We start from the raw sequence: 24,950 nt of genomic DNA on the forward strand, positions 1-24,950 counted from the left end.
GGATGTTAAGGATGAGTAAGGAAAAAGTAAGAAAGAAATGTGCACATGTGTTTTAGAGAAACTTTAAATATCTAAGGGAAATATTGATTCTTTCGTTATGTTAATATTTTTCTTCCTGATGTCGCAATTTATTGTAATCAAGGTGGTTTTATAAATGACATTAGTTCGAAAGTAGTAATCAGGAGGATATGTCTGAATTACTGTGCTCATCTAACTATTGCATACTGATTTCTATGGGGGTATGAGTGTATGACCCACTCCCCCACCACAATACGAGTGGGAGAGGGGGGGAAAGATTAAGAGTTTCTTCATTTAATAATTTCAAATATCTGACAGTAATAAAATGATTCTGACAGGAAAAATTTATGAACTGGAGCAGGCTACTTCACCAAAAGGAGAGCATTTGGGTGGTGTCAGTGCGATCTGTGCAAGGGGGAACAGAATGAACAAAATGTTACATATTCCAAAAGGAAACTATTCCTATATGTCTAGAAACTATTTTAGCCCTGTTGTGCATCGCATCTTTCTCTCATGTCAGAGCAGTATGAAGCTTAAATGCTGAATTGGAGCAGCCTCTCTCAACCTACACAAGATTCTGCAAAAAGTTTCACAGGTGTGGTCTTAAACGAAGAATTCAAGGAAGATGCGAATGCTTTCTTTCTTCAGGTACATTTAGTGCCACTTGAAGCAGCCAAGAAGGATGGATAAACTTGGCATATATGGTACACAATGGCAGCAGATTGAGTACCTTAAGGCAACTAAAACACGGACCAACTATAAAGCAGAGCCATATGACATAGAAGGACCGAATTTGGACTCAATGGAATTTTCAGAAGTCCCAGATGTGGAGAAAACTTCATCTTGGCAGGAGAAATTCCCAAAACGTTGGGTGATTGTACTACTATGTTTTTCAGCATTTCTCCTCTGCAATATGGATCGTGTAAGCTATACCCTGGAGTCCTTACCTTCGTCTGTAGTTACCATTGACTGTTGAACCTACAAATTGTGCGTACTCTGCATTGTGTATAATATAAACTATCCATGGCAGGTGAATATGAGCATTGCCATACTTCCGATGTCTGCAGAGTACAACTGGAATCCTGCAACTGTTGGTCTAATTCAGTCATCCTTTTTCTGGGGCTATCTACTCACACAGGTCTGGCTTGGTATATGACCTGAAACTATACATGAACAGATATGGGATTAAATTTTGCTAATCCATTTGCAGTTTGCGATTTTGTAGTTCAAAATGCAATGAACTACAGTTGGTTGAGTTTTGTAGACCTGCTGAAACTTATGTGGGATATCCTAATCTACGTAATTGGCCACTTTTTTTTTTCAATTTCTTACATGTGGAAGACAATATTATGTAATACTCACACAAAACAACTGCAATTTATTTAAGAATTCTGAGAGTTAACTAATGTAACGAAAAGAAAGTGGAATTCAAGAAACCAATAAACTGAAATAATTCTCAAAAGCATTTCTAAGTAGCAGAATCAGCAACGTAATTTTTGTAGTACCTTGGTTTGTATCTCTTCTTAAAATCGAAGATGACTCACTGGAGGAGTGGAGGACAAAAAGCAGAAGGTTATAGATGTACCTTTGATAAAAGTACAATGGGGTAGCAATTCTTGACTGTTTCACCAGCATATAGGCTTTTTATATACCTATACCAGTCACATGATCACCATAGAAGTACTTATGCTCATACTTTTAGTTCTATATACACGAGGCTTAAGTCATAGGCTGCACATTGTATTATATGAACTGTTTGTGACTGAAATATACATGTATTTGTATTCTCATGGATCCACCTAGATACCGTTGCATTTTTTCTGATTGGTACAATCTTTATAACTTTGAGAAACTTGCACAAATTACAGAGTACTTCATTGTATGTCTATATATACATGTGTGTATCAAACACATAAGAAATGGAAGTAATAATGGTTTAATTCCCTGCATAATTTTGATAGATCATATGTGCCAAGCTTATAAGAAATTAAGTGATGGATTAAGCCTTCGTACTTTGTTTATTTATCTTCCTATTTTTATATAGATCGCTGGACGTACTGGAATGGTTAAGAACTTTATTTTAGGCGCTCTTCATACTTCTGTTAACATGTCTTCCTGTTTTTCAAATAGATCGCTGGAGGTATATGGGCAGACAAGATTTAGATCTAATTTTATTTTATTTTTATAATTTAATCTTTTTCTTTTCTGCTGATTTATAAATAATCGATTGTTGGTTTGCAGATATGGCAGGATTAGCACCAGAAGGATCTCAGTTCGATGGTAGTCAGTATGATTCGAAGATGAATGATTTGTATGTTTTACTGGATTTATATATTTGAGCTTTTATTATTGGATGTGGAATATGATATTGTATTTTTGGGTTTTGATTGGATGTGTAGACTCACTGCTTGACGGGTTTTGATGCAATGAATTTGCAAGAGAACCTTCTCAGGGAATTTATGCTTATGGTAAGTATCGATTCGCCTTCAGGTTTTTCATAAGCATGTGAGATATTTTCTTTGGGAGTTTGAGAAATATTGAATAATATTTTTTAAATTTGGAGTCTTGGTTGAATTTACAAGGAAAATCGAGTTTGTTGGGTTTTTTTGAATGATTATTTGGCGGTATGTGTTGCATAAGTACTTTGCTCTCATTGTGTTGCATTATCCATTTGTAAATAGGTGTTTTGCATATTTGCTTGCATCATGAGTAGCTCTTGGTTCTCCTAGAAATAAGAATTCCATGTGATTTACTTTTCTTTTTGTTTTTGTAGGTTTTGAGAAGCCCTCGCGCTATTCAAAGGGGAATGTACCTTCACGCAAGGGGCTTGATGTGATCCAACAAGCACAACCGAACAGAAAGATCGCTACTCCTCCATACGATAGCATCAAGATGTTTTATCTTGGATGAGGTGATGAAATTCTCTCCAAAGGTTTTAAGGATCGAGGTCATTCCTTTTATCCCTTGGACTCTTTGTGTATGTTATCATTAATTATAATTTTGTCACGTCTTTCAAAAAAATTATAGGGTTTACATTTGGCACATATAATAATCAACTGTCATTGAGAGGGAACATGAATATGATCATTTAGATGAACTGTATGTATGATCATTTAGGCAAAATCGTGTATGTGCACCTCAATTAGTAAATTAAAAATGACATTTGGAATAGGAAAAAAAAAAAAAGAATCTGATTTTTTATCAAAAATTAGCACAATAAGGATTTAAGCTTACGTGGCCACCATGAAAATGCCAACGTCTCTTTCTTTAATTTCTCCTCATATATATCATCATTAGCTGCATAATCATCCTAATGAAAATACACATAATTAAAGCATGACACGCCAAACTTTTAATAGATTTGACATCCCATAGAGATAGACAAAATACATGTAAGACATACCAGTCAACTACTTTGACAACTGCTTTTTTCGTACCTAGCCTAGCCTTAATCTCTTTCGCCAATCTTGTCACAAAAGTGATTCAACAACATATACATAGTATTATTACAACATATACATAGTATTATTCTTATTTTTATAAACAAACTTGGAAGTGATTAGTAATAGAGAATGAAGATGGTTGTGAACTTAAATCAAATATATCATTCTACTAACAATCATAACCTATACTAACATTAAGCCATTGCCACCTCCATATTTTTGAAGAAAATAATAGTTCAAACAAAATTTCAATTTGAGTCCACTATACAATATACTACATCTTTCTGCTGACTGATAGACCGGATGAAATTGATAGAGTAGAGCCCATTTGGTGGAAGAGTCATAAATTGGAATGGCTATAGAGTACTTGGAGTGCTTGCTACTTCTCGATCCATAGGTATGTCCAATGATTTATCCTTTAAGAAATGGAATTAGTCTTACTTGGCTTTGTTTATGCTATCTTCTTCGAACGTAATTAAGATCTAAATATGATGAATGTAGGCGATCAATACTTTAAACCGTATGTGATTTTTCGTACGAAGGTCAAAGATAACAAAGTTTAACGGAGAAAGACGAGTTTGTCATATTAGCAAGGGACGGTTTATATGATGTTATGTCAAATGAGATGGCTTGCGGGGTTGTAAGGCATTGTCGAAATGGTCAAATTGGGAGAACATTTGCAAATTCCACCAAGGTTGTAGTTTTATAATTTTCTTCTACTTGAGCTTTGAAGTTTCAATTTTGAAAAACAAATTGTACAATGATACTTTCCATATGTATTTATGTTTCCATTTTCGGCTTCAAAAGGGTACCAACTCGAACTACTCCGTGAGTAATCTTATGGTCCAACTTCAGCAAAGCATGTAAGCGTTTAGAAGAGATTCACCTTATTAGCGATACTGACAGACATCCCAAAAATGCAAATAACGATTGAATGTCCTCGACTACTAGGTGAACGTATAATTTTCATTCTTTCTTTTCGTAAGCTTTCATGCTTTGGTAGGACTCCAGTATAAGAGTTCACAAATAATTCACGTTGTTTGTTTGTTTTAGAAAAAGGACGAATATTACAAATAAGGTTCACTCACAACTGCTGTGGTGATGGAGGTTTTCACCAGACCCAGCAAGTAAACCAAGGCCGATTGCCTAAGTAAAAAACTGAATGTGGATCTTTAGTTTTGGTTATGTTGCAAATTGGCATTTTAAAGTTGATCTTTAGCTCCATAGAAGAGCACTTGAATGTGAAATACATCCCAAGAGACGGTGGTTCAAATCCACCAAGATCCCCGTACTATTGTCCATAATTTGAGTAGTATATTAAGTAAGATTCGTCATTGGTTTTAACAGATATTATGTAGTTATTATTCTTTTAGATTGTTGAAATGTGAGGTTCGACTAATTTATTTTTTTTATATTTTTTTCAGAAAATTTCAGATTTTCCTTTTTTTTTTTTTTTAAGCTATAAAGGTTCCCTAATGATCTATCATTCCATCTCACTGTTTTTCTTCCCGTTTTTTACATCCCCATGTCGCCAAAATGGACTAAGCCAGTTAAGTATAGTTGACTCTAATAATTTTATAAAAATTAAGCCTAAAATACAGGTAAACCCAAACGTTTAAAGCATACAATAAAACAATCCCGGCCATGCCGGGTGAAATGCTAGTCCTAGTAAATTAGTAATCCGTTAAGAAGATTTTGAGCAACAAAAACATGGATCTAGGCCACTGAAGTTTTATGCATTGGACACATACCTCTAGTCACTAGTCAAGCTATGAACCTTTTGGAAGGAGTATAATTCCCATCTCTTTGCACCTAAACAGCTATTCAAAACTGTTATTCATGAAATTTAAACTATACCCTTTGCTACTCTGTAACTAGTCTACATGTCAAACTGACTAGTAAACGTTAGAATATGATACTCAAATGTAACCAATCGGCGTGATTCTTATCTGAGTAGAATCCTTATAAGAATCTTCCTAAGTCACAACACATTTCGTATGCGATCTATTATTAATTTACACTTGGCTATATTTAGCAGAAATCAGTTCTACTATGATTTTTAGGAAAATGAGAATCTGGTGCTTCAACTAGAAACTGGATAATCCTGTGTCTTGGACTGAACAACACCATAACCTTTTGTTAGGCTTTGGGAATGTTTAGGAAGTAATCCCAAGTTTGTTAGGCCTCATGTCTGCTGATCATGTAGTCATGACAAGCCTCCTTGTAATGATCATACTCTTTGTGTAATAATCAGGTGGGGATCTGCTTTAACCCCAGCAAACATATCTCAAAATAAAGTAAAATTCATATCCTTTTTAGCACCATGTGTACGGTGCACCACGTTCATTGTGTGCAGAATTGTATACCATAATTCTTAGAATTGACACAAAAGTAGTTCATGTGTTGGTCATAATTTCTCATAGCACATTGTTCATGCTCATTAATATTGTGTTTTTGAAAGATCTAGAAACAGTTCATTTTAGCTGTAAAATGTAAAATGAAAGTGTTAGGAGCCAATTACTCAAACTGTGTTCTCCACCAAGGAAAATGACACCAAATTGTGTACAAAGCAGGTTTCAATGTTTAATATCTCTACTAGGCTCCTAGCAAAAACAACTCTCCAGCAAAACTTGGTTATAAACGACATGGTGTGTGACTTTTGGGTAATTTAAGGAAAAAGGATTATAGCAGATTTACATTCAAATAACCAATCAAAACAATTAAAATTTCATTAACAAAAGAGTAATTTCATTAATAGTTGAAGATCTAGAAACATAATTCCCAGCCAGACAAACCATCAAACACTTTTTTACAACCCCTAAAAACGAAAAAAGAAAACTGGACGTTCACCACGGCATAATGATGTCCTTAGGCATAATGGTGACTCGCTTGGCATGAATTGCACAGAGATTTGTGTCCTCAAATAGCCCAACCAAATAAGCCTCAGCAGCCTCTTGCAAAGCAGCAACAGCAGAGCTCTGGAAACGAAGATCAGTCTTGAAATCCTGAGCGATTTCACGGACAAGACGCTGGAATGGAAGCTTCCTGATTAAAAGCTCAGTACTTTTCTGATACTTCCTGATTTCACGGAGAGCAACAGTGCCGGGCCTGAAACGATGGGGTTTCTTGACTCCTCCGGTTGCTGGTGCTGATTTCCTTGCTGCCTTTGTTGCAAGTTGCTTCCTTGGTGCCTTTCCTCCTGTAGACTTTCTAGCTGTCTGCTTTGTTCTTGCCATCTCTTTTGATGAATACTGAAAAACTAGTTTTTTTTTCTCTCTGTGAATTGGTGGAATGCAAGTGAGGGGAATGAGAGGTATTTATAGATGGGGTCTCAAAATTTTGTGAAGCGGGAGTTTTGAAATTTTTGGTTTTTGAGTTTTTTTGAATGTTTTTTTGGTTGGATCGTTGGATTGATTAGTTATCTACGGGTGAGATTCTTTTTAGATTGCTATCCGTGTTAGTTGTAATGGACCAATGGGATGCTGTCTTTTTGTTTTTGGGCATGGGTCGGTCACGTGGTTGGATTTGAAAGTTTTTAGGGGAACCGTTGATTGATGAACTATCTACGGGTGAGATTCTTTAGTAGAGAGTCAAAGGGATTGCTATCCGTGTCAATTTAAGTGGACCAATAGGAATAATTTGTGTTTCTTTTGTTTCTACTTGCGTGCCACTAACTAGTCGCGGCACCAGCTACATGGTCTAACTAAATTGTTCAATGCTAATTGCTTTCCCTTAAAATGTGTATATAGTATATACCAAGTCGAACATCAATCAACAATGGTTAGACCAATACATGATTTTATTTGCAATTGCCCAACAAATCTAGTATTTTTTTTTTCTTCTTATAAGGAACAAATTTAGTCTATAATAAGGTGACTCGTGTCCTTCCATAAAGCTTGAATGGAATGGCGAATTATTATGAGATAATAAACACACTTTAGCAAGATAATTTCTCTATAGTTCATACTTTATGAAGAGCACACCACAATGTTGAAAATTCTATTATTCAATCTATTATTCCAAAAGTTGTTAATGAAATTAGATTTATTATTGACTTTGTTTTTGCTAGAAATACAAACTAGATGGAGTATGCTTTAGCTCGGGATCTTTTGTCATAAAGCCTCCAACCGCATATAATTCCCTTCCCAAAGGCTCTTTAAAATAAGGCTAAATACATTTTAGTTTAATGGAGGTCAGATATGGTTTATTTGTGAATTCTGAGGCCACTCATACCGTGGGTAATTGTATTGCATGGCTGAAGTCCATTAATTAATCAATCCAAAGGCCCACATTACTTGCGCACGATACAACTCGCGCACTGAAGACCAGCTCTTAAAATAATTGTCATAACCTGGTCAACAACAAAAAAATTTAGTCTCAACTAATAACTATGGAGTAAAAGTAAATTATAAACCAATACCTCTTGTAAATAGGACACATCTGGATCATGATAAAGTATTTTCGAAATTAATCTTTTACTACGGAGCTCCCAATCACGGACATCGTCATATCGATCTACGAATGAAACTTTTGTACAACAAGCATCAGATAATACATTGTAGCATATCGTTGTGAAAGTGTCATTGGACGCTAATGAAGAAGTTTCGAAATTGGAAAGAGAGCCGCATTGGAGAATTGAAAATTCATAAATTATTTTCGATTTTTCTTAAAATTGTGTTTTTACAAATTACTTACAATCTTTGAAAAGTATTTTATTATATAGTTTTTATATAAATATACACAAACAACACACTCAAAAACTATTTGTTTAGGTTTATAATTTATTAAGGATGATCTTGGACACACCCATAAAAACACTTCAATACCCCAATTTTAAAATAAATAAATAAAATTATTTTAGAGACGTTTATATTCCTAAATTATCATTTTTTTTATTAGGCGTATCCACGCCAAAACAATTAATTTATTAGAAGATATTAAGGACCCAATACTAAGTTTTTCACTTGTAATTGAAAAAGAACAAGAACATGTTATTCTTCTATATAAAAAGATGATCTTCATTTCTTCTCCAATAACCTCTTATTTAATTAGCAACATGTAAGCACCCAACTTTGATTTGAATCAACTACACCAAAGTAATGGGGATGAATACCAACCTAATGAGGATGAAAAAAAAAACAAAATCAAATATTGATAAATGGGGAAATAAAAATAATTGCCGAAAAAAAAGACATGCGTTTTTTGTTGTTTTTTTTTTGTCCTATTGAAAATAGCCTAAATTAATTTGGAGGAGATTATTGGACTGACACGGTTGTTGGAGTATGGCAAAAACTTTAGTTAGTTATAGCCTTATAGGGTATGAGAGTGTTTTATGGGTGTGTCCAAGATTACCCTTTATTAATTTTTTAAAATCTAACAAAAAATTTAAATTGTTATTATTTTTTCAAACTTTTTCTGAAAAGATCCAATTCCAAATTTTCCATTATAGTTCTGAAAAAAAAAATTGGAATGTATAATCCATTCCGAAAAATTATGGAAAGTTTTCTGAATCACCTATATCCAATCCAATCCGAAGTCACCCCTAATTTTCGGGTTACCATTGAGATTTTGATTAGGTATAATACGGATAGCTCAGACTGAAAAAGAGGCCGACGAAGTTAGAAGTTTGGTGGATGAAGTTGCAGTGCTTACTGGGACGTTCAATTTATCCGATTACATATGGTTGTGTCGTAATCTGCCATCACAATTGAGTATCACAACTGAGTGGGCTTTAGCAGAGCTCATAAGCCATTTAGACATGTTAAAGACAGCAAGAGAAGAGCTTGACTCTGTAGTTGGAAAGAGCAGATTGGTGGAAGGATTCAAAATCTCCCATATCTCCAAGCAATTGTTAAGGAGACACTAAGGCTACATCCAACAGGTCCCCTTATTTTAAGAGAATTAACTGAAGACTGTACACAAATTTTGTAAAATTAATCTCGTTATAGGTTGTAAAATTAATCTCGTTATAGAGATTTCCTAGTTCCTCTCAAACTCCTAATATTAAGAAATCCTATTTTCCAAATACAATTTGAAATCCGAATTAGAAGCTGAAATAATTTCACAAAGCTCTATAAATAGGGCCCCAACCGAAGGCATTATACTCATTATATTTTCTCTCATCACAATTAATTGAGTTCGTTTTTTGTTTGTTCTAAAAAAAAATTTGTTTCCTGCTGCTGCTGCAATCATGTCGTCGGAGAACAAGAAAGTTGTAACACTTAAGAGTTCAGATGGTGAAGTTTTTGAAGTTGAAGAACATGTGATCGTTCAATCTGCGACTATAAACAACCTTATTGAAGATGGCTGCGCAGAGGATGGTATCCCTTTGCCGAACGTGACCGGAAAGATCTTAGCCAAGGTGATTGAGTACTGCGTGAACCATGCTGGCAAGCCTGATGCTAAGGATGAAGAAGAGCTGAAGAAGTTGGACAAGGAATTGGTTAATCCTAATGATCAAGCAACTCTATACGATCTTATTTTGGCTGCTAACTATTTGAATATCAAGAGCTTGTTAGACTTAACTTGTCAAACTGTGGCTGATATGATCAAGGGTAAAACACCTGAAGAAATACGCAGAACATTTAACATCAAGAATGATTTCACTACAGAAGAAGAAGAGGAAGTCAGGAAGGAAAATGCATGGGCATTTGAGTGAAGGAAAGAAGGATATATCTCGAGTAGTTTTATTTTCTTGAATTATTTGTTAGAGAAGTGCGAATTAGACATACTAAAACTTTATATTCTACGTGTTCTATTTAATTTTTAAATTGTTTTAGATTTGATTAAACTCATAGTCCATGTGCAAATCTTATAAATTTTCAAATAAGTTATCCCCTTATTTTTGTTTATAATTCATGCTGCGTCACAGGATAAGTTGAAGATGTTGAATTGTAGATAATGCTTTGGGAAAAAGAACAAATAAATTTGGACTTCACTGAAATTTGCAAAAGATGATGATTGCTCTATGTACAGAAAACCTTGCTTCTCTGTGCAATCTATATGTTTGGTTTTGGAGTTTGGACCATAAATTTGTGAAATTAGAAAGATAAATAAATTAAAATAAAAATGGCATGAAACAAGAAGTTCCAATTGGTTGCATATACTAGGAGCAAATAAATTTCGATTGCGCTAGTTACTGTGGACAAACAGAATTAAGTCCAAGATATAAGCCATTAATCGACTTTAGTGAGAACGGAGGTGCTACAAGAGGGAAGTGACATGCTCAATGGTTCTTGACGGTTCCTCACAAATACTGAAGGGTACAAATATATGGTTTGCGTGATAATGTCGTACAGATATAGTTACTGTCTTCTTCCTAATTTAATATAATTCAAAGTTTTGCATCTTTCCAAAACTTTTATAAGAGACTACTCTCTCGAAAAGGTCAAAAGTTTCTTCTTCTCCACTCTCAATCTTATTCTGTCAGCCCTCAAAAGCCTAAAGTTACCTCTCACTCACTCTCTTCGTTCTCACAGATCAACCATGAACCTACCTACCATTTTTTCGTCCCCAAAAAATTTCATGAACAAGTTTTTTTTCTTGAAACATGAATTAAAAGGGTTAGGCTGACCCTCAGACCTGCATTAGAATCTCAAATATATCTTTCCACCCACATCATCCTCAACAATCTCTGCTGCTAAGATGAGATCAAGTGGAGGGACATTATGCAACTTCATACTTCATACCATGCAAGATTTTTTGGATTCAAACCAAGCACATAAGAAATTGAACAAAAATATGTTTTTTACAAAATAAAAGTTTCCATATTTGCATCTTTTCAACTAAAACAAGCGCAGCTTCTGTTTTCTGCCTCGCCCCTATTTTGCTTCGAACTTGAAGTTTCTATTTCCTTGGGTTTCTTTCTTCCTTTCAGCATCTAACCTAGCTTGCCACCGCATAAACTGTCTCCGGTGCTTAACCGTACCTCTGTACACTTCTCAGGTCGGTCATGATTTCATAGTGCATTACTATACTGTGACAACATATATAGGCACATAGCAATGACTCTTAATTAAATCACCTCCTCTAGTAGTCTAGTGACGACTTTTTTTTTCCATGGAAAACGTGCGCACGATTTCAACAACCTCAATCCTATTTTTTATTTCTTGGATTGGTTTAAGTGTATTCAGTCTCTATGAATCTCAGTTCCCCATACAATGCGAATTTAAGTATCCACATAGTACTAAGAACTCATCCTCCACCATTCCTACCTCGCACCTGTACAAGTGACAAGGACCTGCAAAACTTAAACCAATAGGAATAATTTGTGTTTCTTTTGTTTCTACTTGCGTGCCACTAAGTCACTAACTAGTGGCGGCACCAGCTACATGATCTAACCAAATTGTTCAATGCTAATTGCTTTCCCTTAAAATGTGTATATACCAAGTCGAACATCAATCTGCAATGGTTATACCAATACATGATTTTATGAGTGTTTCTACAGCAACTCACACTTTTGAACCGAATTTGTGAACACACTAACGTGGCAAGCAGAGAGACCTTGATTTTCAATACACACACGACTAGTGGTGTCTTTGACCAATATTTGCTTTTCGGCACTCCCTACCCGATGAGTGCCGTGAGAGTTCGGATACTATGTTATACCGTCAAAATGTTCACAAATAAAATCGGTTCAAAACATTAAAGTTGTTGCTATAGAATTTTGGTTATTTTATTTGCAATTGCAACAAAATATATTTTTTTTTTTTCTTTTCTTATAAGGAACAAATCTTTACACTACCGGTTCTCAATCGAATATGCTATTTTTAATCTCTCGTGTTTTACAATTTAGAAACACCTCTCTCAATTATTCTAATCAGTTTCTTCCGTTTTAAGTAATTTACAAAAAAACTCTCTCACTTCACTAAAATTAGAATTAGTTTTCATATTATTTAAAATAATCTATAAAACTTCCATCATGTCACTGAAATTATAATCAACTCCTTGCTCATAATGTTTTTATATTGTTTTTTGAATATGTTAGAGCTACAAGTTTAAAGATTTAAAAAAAAATCGATGTGTAACACGGTTCGCATACTTGTTTAGTCTATAACAAGGTGACTCGTGTCCTTCCATTCCATAAGCATTAATGGAATGCGAATTATGTTATTGAGAACTATATTTATTCAATCCTATTATGTTCTTAAAAAATAACAAAAATAAAATTGATCTCTAAGCTATATACACATTGATCTCTAAAATTGCAACATCAATATTGTAGTGGGGAAAATAATATCCATTTTTTTCCCTTTCTCTCTCAAAACAGTCATTCTATTTCTATTATCATATTTTCTTCTTAGCAAACCATCAATTCCAATGATTTTTCATTGTGCAATATTAATGTTGGTAGTGGTTTTCACAGTACAACACTAATATTGCAGTGGTATTTCTTGGTGCAATATTGCAGAAGTGGTTTGTGGTTTTTTATGGTGTAATATTGATGTTGCAGTGCCACATCACTAAAATTGCTTAGTAAAATTGGCAGTATCATAGTCTATGAAGACTTACAAAAATCTAACTAAAATTTTATTATTTCTATGTTATATTTTGAAGTAATAAGTATGAACTATGAAGTAAAACAAGCTGATGTTCGATGCTGAATATGATATTTATTTTCCCATCAAACTGATGATGAAAACCAACATCAATCAAGACACGAGTGGGACTAATAGCAATCACATATAGCATACAATGAGAACTAAGCAACAAGAAAATCTTTATACCCAGTTGTTTGAAAGTGAAAAATCATGAAATCTAAATGACATTTCTCCAGCGGTGTCTCTTACGAGCGTGGGCCCAGGTGCCTCTCCTGGAACTTGATTCTCAGTGAAAAGCTGTGGCAATTGAACTTCAGTCGGAACAGGCATAACAGACGGTGCTACAGACCTAACCCTGGCAGATACTTCAGTTTGTGAAACGGGTCTTCTATCCCAGATATACAAATGAATCAGGATAGGACGTAAGGCATGCCGATGCAATGAGAGCTTCTGGCTGAGTGAAACTGTATCAAAGCATCGGACTGCACCAGTTGAAGATACCATCCAAGGAAGGACTTTCTCATTAGACACTCTTGAAACAACAAGTAGCTTAGATGCTTTTGTAGCCTCTTTGTACAAATCTGTAAGTCCTGACCGCACTGCAGCTACTCCATCATGTTCGTCAACATCAATTACCGAGGAAATGTAAATAAAACCCTATCCATAAAGATGAAAATCAAGCGACAATAAGAAAGTCATGTAAACAGTAGATGTAATAGACAATCAATTTTTCTCAACTGTCAAATTTTGCATCAGCAAAGTATTAAAGAATGAGAGATTGACAGCAGTAAAAACTAACCTCTTCTGTTCGGCTAATGGCGAAACCAAGCTTCGTATCCCCTTCTTGGAGCTTAATCTCAACTGCCATCTCCCCCCCTATTGGGGTATACCAAAGTCGAACGGCCCTCACGACGCCAATGTCAACACCATGGTAATCTTCAAAACCATAAAGGCTTACATTTGCAAGATTTGACAAGTCGGACAATGATCCAGCATTAACAGTAGAAGAAGCTGTCTCTCCAGAGATCTGCAAGAGATACATATTGTGGCTGTTATATATAATCCACTGAAATACCAACCAAATTACATGCACAGTTCAAAATTCAAGGTTCTCCACATTAGAAGGTTGAAGGACATATCTTGTTTTTTGATCTAAAGCATGAAAACTATAGCGTTGTATAATACATAATACCGTTATTTGTTAATAATAGAAAAAAAAAAAGGAGGCAGAAACAGTTTGGAAGGAACACCAAAATTGCCATTCAACGACGCATATGTACATAACTTGAGAGGCATAACAGATAACACCTCATCCCCTGCATTATAGCAGTTGTCATGAGTTACAAGAGCTGCTTTTTGCACAACAACCTAAAGTTCGTAAGTGACCCAAGTTGATTGCAATACATTGCCCACATATTCTTCAAAGAATTGAAATTTAGTCGTTTCAATAATATTTAGACAATCTTTGCAATGAGGAAGTTGCAGGAGTTTACCTTGGTAAGAAGTGATTCGGTTTGTACATTCATGAATACTATAGGGACCCCAGACCCCTGAGAAGCGTGGAGCCAGGCATTAGCTCTAGCAAGGGTGTCCTCCAGATCATTATATCGGGATGACAACTGAAAGTTTTAATGCACTTATTTACTTATTTATCTATCTTTTGCAGGGTTGTTCGGCCTTTTCCCTTGGTGTTTATGCATGAATTACATCACTAACACAAATAATTTTGCATTTTATCTTGTATTTTTCTTGTGTATTACTGTCCTGCCCAAGGGAGAAGAAATTTTGTCAGAAAATTGACCTATTATTCAATAACATCCTTGGTGTAAATTTACTTCAGTTATTTCTGAGAAGGTAGAATGGGACTGCACAATAACCTCAATAGTTATCATCATTTGAAGGTAGAAATCTGTAGACTTTAGACCTTTGTTCTTTGCTACAGGAACAGAGAGAGTGGGAGCATGCGACTCATCTCAGATGATCTTTAGTCACCATTTATTCAGCCAATATGTCAAAAATCTAAATTCTGTGCATATCTAATAGTACTCTGAGTGGTTTTCTTTTCTTGACTAACTTCAGCTCAAAATTTCATTTCCAAGGTAGCATAGCCGACACTGGTCAACCCTAACAAATCGTAAATGAATAGTTTGATTACGTGGTTATGTTCATCCACACCAATATTAGATTCCACTGCATACACGTTTTCCTTATCAAAAAGGGTTGGTGGTGGTGGTGGTGGTGGTGTCGGTGGTGATGAGTGTATGTTGATGAAACACGTGTTCACGAAGAATACAATCTAACTGAGCTACACATGTCAATGCATGCTTTCCTTTTTTTAAACTTGAAACATATTAGTTGTTGGTGGTAGTGCTGGTGTGATGGTGTGAGTATGAATAATTTCTCACGGTTTGAAGGCATAATTGTTTCAACACTATCATTATTGCTCAGGCAGGAGTTTACCTTGGTAAGAAGTGATTCGGTTTGTACATTCATGAATACTATAGGGACCCCAGACCCCTGAGAAGCGAGGAGCCAGGCATTAGCTCTAGCAAGGGTGTCCTCCAGATCATTATATCGGGATGCCACAAGGTCTGACGCCTTTGGAAGTAGTAGCAGAGAGGGGAAGCAACTTGAGTGGGGGACAGGCAAAAATTCCTTCATCTTCTTCTCCCATGGGTAAGAGACGTAACCGTCTTGAAGCTGAGCGTTGCTTAACGCACAAACTACTCTTGAGCTCCTTGAACCTGTACAAAATTTAGTGTCAACACATACATCAATAAATAAAAGCCAAAATTCAACACCCACATATTCCAGTTTTGAAAGCTGGGGGGTAAGGAAGAAGAAAAATTAGTAATAAAACACTTGGAGGACATCAAGAAGCGCAAGGAAAATTTGTGGAATAAGTCAACACAGACTAAATACTTAACCACTAATGAGTGATCAGCACCAATACTATGTCAACTACAGGGAGTCCTACAACATGGGAGAAAATGAACAACACCTTCTAAAAGCAACAAGAATAGATAATTACATGTATATTTAGTTCAGTTTTTCTAAATTTATTTAGTTACAACCAATTCATTCTTAAATAAGCATTTAAGTGCATATGGAAAGAAAACACATTTTTAAAGCGTTGCACGTGAGAAAGGACTCAGAAAAGGCAGTGAAAATCAATCACCACCAGACCAGGATGAATGCTCTGATTTCAACCCATGAGATTCACCATGAGGATACAAATGTTTCCTTAATAAGACAATCAAGTCATAACCGTAAATAGCAGTGTTCGTGAATCAGTTGGTAGCACATTTATGGCTTCAGCTAAAAGACGGAAGAAAGTGAATGCACCTGACGTCTCACTTTTGTCGACTTCTTCACCTACAGCAAGCATAAATAGGAACCATATTCATGGCTGGCCATAAGAGGGAGTTTTTTCTCTCAATTACAACACCTTCCAGAGATCATAGATCATTAGGAACTTTGATTGAGTTACTTGTTCTTACTTCAGAACAATACCCAGTCTACACCATTTATTTGGCCAAACATTCAAAAGCTTGTGAAGCTATGCCTATTTAGAGTTTCTAGATCTGACTCATCATGCAGTATTCTTGTGGTTTTCTTAACCAAGGTAGCGCGAGATATTGGCGTGGTTTAACCCTACCACAATGTCAATAAATAAATTGATTATGAGGTTTGGTTGAGCCGCGCCAATATCCCCTGCCACTTCTTACATCATGATAAAAGCTTTCCTTATTAGAAAAGGTTGGTGAGGGATGACAACTGAAAGTTTTAATGCATTTATTTACTTATTTATCTATTTTTTGCAGGGTTGTTCGGCCTTTCCCTTGGTGTTTATGCATGAATTACATCACTAACACAAATAATTTTGCATTTTATCTTGTATTTTTCTTGTGTATTACTGTCCTGCCTAAAGGAGAAGAAATTTTGTCAGAAAATTGACCTATTATTCAATAACACCCTTGGTGTAAATTTACTTCAGTTATTTCTGAGAAGGTAGAATGGGACTGCACAATAACCTCAATAGTTATCATCATTTGAAGGTAGAAATCTGTAGACTTTAGAGAGTGGGAGCATGCAACTCATCTCAGATGATCTTTAATCACCATTTATTCAGCCAATATGTCAAAAATCTAAATTCTGTGCATATCTAATAGTACTTTGAGTGGTTTTCTTTTCTTGACTAACTTCAGCTCAAAATTTCATTTCCAAGGTAGCATAGCCGACACTGGTCAACCCTAACAAATCGTAAATGAATAGTTTGATTACGTGGTTATGTTCATCCACGCCAATATTAGATTCCACTGCATACACGTTTTCCTTATCAAAAAGGGTTGGTGGTGGTGGTGGTGTCGGCAGTGATGAGTGTATGTTGATGAAACATGTGTTCACGAAGAATACAATCAGACTGAGCTACACATGTCAATGCATGTTTTCCTTTCTTTAAACTTGAAACATATTAGTTGTTGGTGGTAGTGCTGAGGTGATGATGTGAGTATGAATAATTTCTCACGGTTTTAAGGTATAATTGTTTCAACACTATCATTATTGCTTATGCCGCCCCCCCCCCCTAAAAAAAAAAAAAAAAAAAAAAACACAAAAAACTCTGGATAACAATATTTATTTAGTTTCTATGTATTCCCTTTTTCCTGTTTTTAGTCCTCAGATTATCAGCGGCAGATATGAAAGCAAAGGAAAACACGAAAAATAAAAAGTAAAAGACAAGATTAGGCATCTAAACGGAAAGGACAAGAAAGCTGTAAAACCGATGTCAGACATCGCATAACGATGAAGCGCAAGAGAAAGCAACCATCTCAACAGGGCTTCCCTGCATAACACCCCACCATTACAACAAAGTCGAATAATGCATTTGATCATTTTGATGTATAAAATTTCCCACACCTATGACTAAAAAATGCGTCTGGTACCACTCCAGCCATATGCCCCACATAATGACAAAGGAAAAAAGATGCTCACATACTTTGGTTATGCTGCATTTAATACAACTAAGATTCAGCCACCAATACACCAGGAGTTTTAATTGAAAGCAGATGTGGTGCAACTGTTTCTACATTAGATCCAGTCTTCAAATTATAAGAAGGGAAAGCATGTTGGTTTCTCCTAACCATGATACTCCTCAGAGATGGCCATTCAAGGAGTTGGAACACTCACCAAATAAAGCATAAAGAGCCATCAATAATATATTATATTGGTAGAACAATTCTTGGGAAGAAGAATGGTTTTCCTCGAATCTTGACCACTGCTTAGATTGATCCAAGTATCATCAAGAATAATCCACCATCTCCAAAAACACAGGTAAACCTCCAATGTTGCATCTTTGAAAGTTGAAACACTTCAAGAAGTTTAATACACCTCCAGAGACGGAGCCAGGAATGGAGGGTGCAGTAGTCAACTTTCAGAAGAGCAAAGCCTTGTAGTTTCAGAAAATCTCATACTGAATGCCTTGGGCAGCGACTGCCACATGAACTTTAACCATAGCGAGTCCAAATTTGCACAAAAAAACTCTTTGACCATTAACTCACGTTTACATCTAAGTTGGCACAATCCCTTTGCAGTGTGCATCTCTAATTCAATATTTATCTAGCTGTAGTAATCAATTTGGTGGCTGCAATAAGGTAGAGCTTGGTGCATAGGACATATTCCATACAGGGTTGTGTGTCTTTTTCAATGGTTTATCAAAGATTTTCGCAACAATTTTTGTTTTTTTTTGAAAAATTAAGCTGGGGTTAAGACTTAATTTTTCAAAAAAAAATTAAACCGTGATCTACACACACACAAAATCAAATCAAATCATGGAAAGATAATTAATGGTGGTTCCAGCAGACAGAGCAAGTACATAATTTCAATAAAAAAAAACGAGGGCAAATCTAAAGATTGAAGTTAGAAAAGCATACCTTGCAAAGCAAAACACTCATTTTCAGTCCGATCAATAAAGCCAACAGCATAATTAGGATCAGAAATAGATCTCAAAATATACTTATTACTCCTTCCACTTCCACTCAACTCATTAGGAACAATACAAGCTTGCAATTCAACAAACTCATGATTACCCCGACGAACACGAACTAGAATAGAAGTTTGTTTCTTCTTAAATGAATCATGAAGTATTTTCTGAACACCATTTTTCCCATTCTTGAATGGTGCTTGTAAAGATAAGCAGTTGTTATGGTTACCTCCTACTCCTATCTTTAGCTGTTCAACTATATCACCAGTTTGTAACATGTTACCATTCCATTCATCTGCTTTTGAGCTACCCTTTAAACATTCTATTGTTAACACTTTTGGTGATGGACTTGATGATGATGATTCTACTAGTGATGCTGTTCGGTCCATGGTCATTTCTTGATCATAAAGAGAATGTTTTTTTGCTTATTATGATGAATGAGAAAGAGAGTTGTGTGTGTAGAAGGTTCGGTGAAGAAAAGAGACCAACTTGGTGTGGTGTGCTGAAGTTTCATAGAAGAAAACCGTTGACATTTGGCCACTAGAGAATTTGAAAAAGTTTTTAGATAGCAACTTGTTGGTGTTCATATTTCATAATTCCTACTTTGAGGCTTGAGCAAGTGGTTAACAAAATCTCGGTACCGACTTTTGATATGTTTTGTAGAATTTTAATTAAAAAGCTAGTGAATCTGGGCTACTCATACATACAAATTGAGGGTGTATTGGATGACAAGATAATGGATTTTTCTAAATGCCTTCATTTTAATTAGACTTTTCATTTGCATTGGATTTTTAGTACGACGAGTTGACGAAGGTGTTTGTTTGGTAGACAAAAGGGATATGTATTCTATGAAATGCTTCTGTCCTTGACACACGTATCTGTGCCGTATGGGGGGCGGATGCGCGTTGGAAGCGTCGAAGGCGTGCATATCTGTGCCATAAGGCACGGACAAATACTAGTTTCATAATAATTCTACTTTGAGGCTTGAGCAAGTGGTTACCAAAATCTCGGTACGGACTTTTGATGTGTCAGCATGAATTCTAGATATTTGCATCAGTAGGACACTGACTGACTGCTATGTTATGTTTTGTTTGTGGAAATTTTAATTAGACTTTTCATTTGCATTGGATTTTTAGTATGACGAGTTGACGCACATGTATTTTTGTTTGGTAGACAAAAGGGATATGTATTTTATAATGTTTCTGTCTTCGGCGTGTATGTATCCATGTCGACGGGGTGGATCTTGCGCAGGAGCTGAATCGAATGCGTATATCTATGCAGTAAGGCACAGGCAAATACTAGTTTCATAATAATTCCTACTTTGAGGCTTGAGCAAGTGGTTACCAAAATCTCGGTACCGACTTTTCCGCCCCTAAAGGCGCGCGTATCTGTACCGTAAGTCACGGGCAAATACTAGTTTCATAATAATTCCTACTTTGAGGCTTGAGTAAGTGGTTACCAAAATCTCAGTACCGACTTTTGATATGTCAGCATGAATTCTAGATATTTGCATGACTCTGACTGACTGCTATGTTTTGTACGGGGGAATTTTAATTATACTTTTCATTAAATTTGCATTGGATTTTTAGTATGGCGAGTTGACAAAGGTATTTTTGTTTGGTCGACAAAAGGGATATGTATTTTATGAAATGCTTCTGTCCTATATGTAATCAAATCGCGAGTAGGGAAAAATGATTGGGTACCAACTTGGGAAGCAAGAGATCCGGGTGAGACGTCTTACCCTAGTGACTAGAAGCAAAAAACCTTAGGACTCAAGGTCGTGTCAAGCCGTCAACTTATAAATGGTAATTTAGGGTAACAAATTTACCTAAAACGCACATGGTAATCTTATAAGAATCATGTTTGCTATCACACTTGTAGTAGCCTCAACTAAAAGGCAAAAGAGAGAGGAGTCACTTTGTTGTTTTCTTCACCTAGAGCAAGCATAAATAAGAGTCCTTAGGCCGGCCACAAAAGTTGCAGATCTGTTATTTCACTCATCAAAGAATCTGTAGGAGGCTAGTTTCTTTTGTAGTATTCATATACGTTATAATGTTAGTTCTTGCTTTATTATGTTTATGCAAGTTTTTGTGCAGCTATGTAGAAGATCTAAATATATATATTTGGACATGCAGTAGTATTCTAGGTGTTTCTCTTGAGGATCCAACTTTGGTCCATACGATCCTTTGCCATGGTAGCATGAGATATTGGTCGTGGTTCAACCCTACCACAACGTCAATGAAAACTTTGATGATCTGGTTTGGTTGAGCCGCGCCAATATCACCTGCCAATACATTCATGGTTCAAGGTTTCTTTACCATAATAGATTTGGTCATGGTGACAGTGAGGACTTACCTACCGCTATATGCACGCTTCGTTACCATTATTATAGATTAATGGCATGTTGGCTCACCGGCCTGTCGCTACATGCATGATTTTCTTTATCAAAACGGTTAGTTGGTTTTGGGGCTTGCCATGATCATTTTGATACAGTTCAAACCTAGCGACGCGTCTAACAAAATTGACGCATGTTATCTCTCCTTTTTCTTTCTTCTTTTGTTGTTGTGGATTGTGGTGGTGGTGGAGTCTAATTAGGTGAGTATCTACATTTATCACCCTCGTTAATTATTCAGATTTGTATGCTTGTTGCAGGTTGTCTTAATGTTGTATCCATGGTACGAGAAGGGCTATTAACAGAGAATTCATTTGTGACCAATCACCAATATCTGACCAAGAATCTCTTTCTGTTTTGGAAAAGAATCTGAATTGATATTCTGATTGTTTAAAATGTACCAAGCTATGTACGCCAATTCGCCCATTCTCTTCCACATCATACTCATTGGACAGAAAGCTAAAGAAGAGTCGTTCTCAGTGGAAGTCTTTTTCTTTACTGATGCAACATATACCCTGTTGTAAACAACTTCATAGTTTGTATGATTTTAAGATCAATCAGTCCAGCATCAAGTGCTAAATACACTGTGGAAATCCTTGCCCACATCATAGCCAGATAATGATTACAAGTGGAAATCATATAGGAAAAACCAAAAGAGTGTATGCATCAAAGCCTGGTAACTTTCACTTCATGAGAGCAAATGTTGGTGTCTCATCAGGGCGTACCTGGACAGACTTCAACGTTCTACTAGTTCAATTTTGTATCCTTCCTCTGTCTCTAGTTCACTATGTTTAATTTACTGTAACTGCCGGCTAGCCCAAGATGATGCTTTTGGGCGACAAGCAAATTCATTTTAGTAGTTATTCTTTGTTAATTGTCATGTATCTTATGTACTTACACTTACATTGTGCAACATTGATAATTCCTCATTTTAGCTGCAATATTGCAATGCTTTTAGTTTGTTTTTGGCCAATTGAAGAATTGCCACGTGGTTATTGATAACGGAGACAAGAGCTGAAATCCGTTTCTCATAATGGTCGGTCAATGAAAAGTTTAACCAGTTGTTCTTAACTTTTTAGTAGGAAAAGTCACTAGGCCCACCATAAATCAAAAGTTTTTATTCTAGAAACAAATAAATTGGTGTGCACCTCTCAACTCTCAAGCGCCAAATTTGAGACTAAAATGTTTTTTTTTATATAATTTATTTTGATAGAAACATAAAGCTATGCATAACCAAAATAATAATAAAATATATTATAATAAAAAATTAAAAAATACAAGTCTAAAATGCAAATAACTTAATGCTAATAGTTTACTAATTTTTATCAATTTTATTAAAATGCATAATAATGTCCACTGATATACTAGTCATGTTAATATATAATGAGTAAATAAATGGAGAGTAAAAAGAAAAAAAAGTCTTCCAAAACGTAAACAAGTTTAGTAATACATTCTCTTCTCTTTTTTCGGTAATTTTAGTAATACATTATTTAAGGCTATTGAATTTGGATTTGTATCTTCCACATAGGTCAATTGATCAAATTTAAAATATAAAATGTGTGTTTGGTAACAATTGTTTTGTCACTTAAAATATAAAATGTGTGTTTGATAACAATTGTTTTGTCACATAGAGTTGTTTTTCTTATAAAATAATAAAAATCCACACAATACACTCATATTCGCCACCGTTTATTTCATTTTATTTCTCGCAACAAATATTACGAAATCACCCATCATAAGTGATACTACGAGGGGGAAAAAATAACAAAGTCACGAAAATTGAGACATGTGAAGTTTTGACTATATTGATCAGTTAGGCTATGAGTAAGAGTAACAAAAGTCGATCAGAAGTTGAATAAGGTTGATCGGGGAACTTTTGTGTTCGACAGTTCAAGTGATGGAGTCTTGTGTATTGTTGCAGGTTTTTTGTGAAAGTGATGGAGTCTTGCTTGCATTGCTATGGTTGTTTTCGGTCCGATTTCTACCGGTTTCTATGGAAACCGTAGACCAACCGATATACTTGGTTTTCTAAAAGTCTAAACTAAAACCGAACCAAACTTGAATAAAAATCAAGTGAAACCGAACCGAATGTTCAGTTCGGTTTTCGATTTGGGCCTTCTATCTGCTTCAAATCGAAGCCTATATAGGCATACTGGTCACTAGCAAAGTAAATTTTAATAAATATATTTAATAGTATTGATGCTAATTTAGGCATGTTGACAAGTTATAACGCCAATCACAATAAGCAAGTATTCAAGTGCTCAGTAACATGAACCATCTAGCCAAAACCATCTATTAACCAAACCCACCCAAACTGAAAAACGGACCTAACCAGTCAGTTTTACCTTTTGAAAACCGGCAATCGAACCGAGAAAGTCAAAAGCTGTTAATTTTATCTGGTTCAGCTTGGTTCGATTCGGTTTTTCAATTTCCCGTTTTTTTTTTAAACAACCCTATGCATTGTTGACATCTTCGAAGACAAACACTAAAATTGGTGCCGTTTTTCTCTTTCTTTTAGGAAGAAAGGTACTGGATTATATTATTATACTAGTTTAGCACTCTGAGCTTACATAGAATTGTAATGCAATAGTTTATACAGGTTTATTTATTTATTTTTTCCATAGTAGGCAAAATGCTCCTCGATTTGAAGTTGTAGTCTAGGTTGTTTACATTTTTTTTTCGAGTTTAAACTCAAGTTCAAGTTCAAACGAGCGAATCTGAGTTTGAGCTTGTGCTCAAAATCAAGTTCGTACTACAAAACGAGCTCAAGCTTGAGCTATTAGTACAACTGAGCGAGTCTACCTTGAGCATGGTAATACTCTACTCGGGTAACTCGATGACCATTAATAGATATACAATTGTTCATATCAAACTCAAATGAAAAGATAGTAAAATTTATCTAAATAAAAATAATTGAAGAAGAGACGATATGATCATAGTTCTTTTGAAACGAAATATTGAAATTCCACTGAATATTTTGGTTTTTAGAGATATCGAAAAATTAAGGTTAGTGTTAGTTCCAGCAAAATTTTTAAATATCAATATCAACCATAATTTCGGTTTTAAAGTTGTCAGAATTTCGAGAATTTTTAAATTTTGAACGAGAATACATTTGTGTACCCGAACAAATCTCTACTAGTAGCATATTCTATAATGATCCTGGCCTCTTAAATTCATCCAGGTTTTTTTCTTACGCATAATGTCCCTGAATAAATAATTAAATCAAAACACCCAAATACCATTTACAAGAATAATTTGGTCTTTTTCTGTTTTTGTAAATATATGGTACCCATATTGTCCTTATATGAAACTATTGGTTAGTACTTTAATTAGGAGTTATTGGTCATTTAATCTGGTGGCGAATTAAAAAATCAAATCTACGCCTCTCATTTGAATTGTTCGCACCATAAATGTCATTTAATTAGGTAATTAATTAGACGTTTAAAAAAATGAAAAGACAGGAGAGAGAGAGAACACTTCTTCATCTTCCCCTCAATTTGGGATGCACCCATGGTCTAATTTTTTGTGTGCTTTCTCTCAAAATTTGCTGCTTCCAAAAACCCCAATTTGAAAATTAA

At 35.3% G+C, this 24,950-nt stretch overlaps 3 protein-coding genes, 1 long non-coding RNA gene and 1 pseudogene across 6 annotated transcripts; 3 read left to right on the top strand and 2 right to left on the bottom strand.

Moving 5' to 3' along the window:
• The first annotated feature begins 671 nt into the window (after positions 1 to 671).
• LOC147484915 (putative anion transporter 4, chloroplastic) lies at positions 672 to 2,397 on the top strand. Of its 3 annotated transcripts, none has more exons than XR_015202935.1 (4): positions 672 to 940; positions 1,049 to 1,166; positions 2,063 to 2,158; positions 2,260 to 2,397. XR_015202935.1 is itself a non-coding variant. In XM_086574899.1 (4 exons), exons 1-4 carry the CDS (start codon positions 701 to 703, stop codon positions 2,272 to 2,274), a joined length of 459 nt encoding a protein of 152 aa, XP_086431025.1. In that variant the 5' UTR covers positions 672 to 700; the 3' UTR covers positions 2,275 to 2,397. The 3 variants fall into 3 exon arrangements, 2 of the variants coding, with proteins under 2 accessions (XP_086431025.1, XP_086431026.1); XM_086574899.1 differs by having other exon boundaries at positions 1,049 to 1,156; XM_086574900.1 differs by lacking the exon at positions 2,063 to 2,158 and having other exon boundaries at positions 2,260 to 2,372.
• Positions 2,398 to 6,187: 3,790 nt separating this feature from the next.
• On the bottom strand, positions 6,188 to 6,767 carry LOC147484916 (histone H3.2-like). Its single transcript, XM_086570869.1, has one exon. It carries the CDS (start codon positions 6,695 to 6,697, stop codon positions 6,308 to 6,310), a length of 390 nt encoding a protein of 129 aa, XP_086426995.1. The 5' UTR covers positions 6,698 to 6,767; the 3' UTR covers positions 6,188 to 6,307.
• Positions 6,768 to 9,428: 2,661 nt separating this feature from the next.
• On the top strand, positions 9,429 to 10,285 carry LOC147484917 (SKP1-like protein 1 pseudogene; annotated as a pseudogene).
• A 2,682-nt stretch (positions 10,286 to 12,967) lies between these two features.
• Positions 12,968 to 19,574, bottom strand: LOC147484918 (uncharacterized). The gene is made up of 4 exons (XM_086571830.1): positions 18,931 to 19,574; positions 15,461 to 15,744; positions 13,800 to 14,027; positions 12,968 to 13,657 (listed from the first exon to the last, which is right to left on the bottom strand). Exons 1-4 carry the CDS (start codon positions 19,373 to 19,375, stop codon positions 13,181 to 13,183), a joined length of 1,434 nt encoding a protein of 477 aa, XP_086427956.1. The 5' UTR covers positions 19,376 to 19,574; the 3' UTR covers positions 12,968 to 13,180.
• Positions 19,575 to 20,855: 1,281 nt separating this feature from the next.
• On the top strand, positions 20,856 to 22,240 carry LOC147484919 (uncharacterized). Its single transcript, XR_015202184.1, has 2 exons — positions 20,856 to 21,432; positions 21,633 to 22,240. It is a non-coding gene; the product is annotated as an uncharacterized LOC147484919 (long non-coding RNA).
• The last annotated feature ends 2,710 nt before the right edge of the window (positions 22,241 to 24,950 follow it).

This window comes from Coptis chinensis, chromosome 7 (assembly GCF_015680905.1).
Source record: "Coptis chinensis isolate HL-2020 chromosome 7, ASM1568090v1, whole genome shotgun sequence".
NCBI classification, from domain to species: Eukaryota; Viridiplantae; Streptophyta; class Magnoliopsida; order Ranunculales; family Ranunculaceae; genus Coptis; species Coptis chinensis.

Excerpts from the sequence above, each read along its gene's own strand:
- LOC147484915 (XM_086574899.1), top strand. The coding sequence starts at position 701 with ATGGATAAACTTGGCATATATGGTACACAATGGCAGCAGATTGAGTAC. Across the intron at positions 941-1,048 it reads TCCTCTGCAATATGGATCGT|GTGAATATGAGCATTGCCAT; the intron begins GTAAGCTATACC and ends TATCCATGGCAG. Across the intron at positions 1,157-2,062 it reads GGGGCTATCTACTCACACAG|ATCGCTGGACGTACTGGAAT; the intron begins GTCTGGCTTGGT and ends ATTTTTATATAG.
- LOC147484918 (XM_086571830.1), bottom strand. The coding sequence starts at position 19,375 with ATGACCATGGACCGAACAGCATCACTAGTAGAATCATCATCATCAAGT. Across the intron at positions 14,028-15,460 it reads CCGAATCACTTCTTACCAAG|ATCTCTGGAGAGACAGCTTC; the intron begins GTAAACTCCTGC and ends TATCTCTTGCAG. Across the intron at positions 13,658-13,799 it reads CCATTAGCCGAACAGAAGAG|GGTTTTATTTACATTTCCTC; the intron begins GTTAGTTTTTAC and ends CTTTATGGATAG.
- LOC147484916 (XM_086570869.1), bottom strand. The coding sequence starts at position 6,697 with ATGGCAAGAACAAAGCAGACAGCTAGAAAGTCTACAGGAGGAAAGGCA.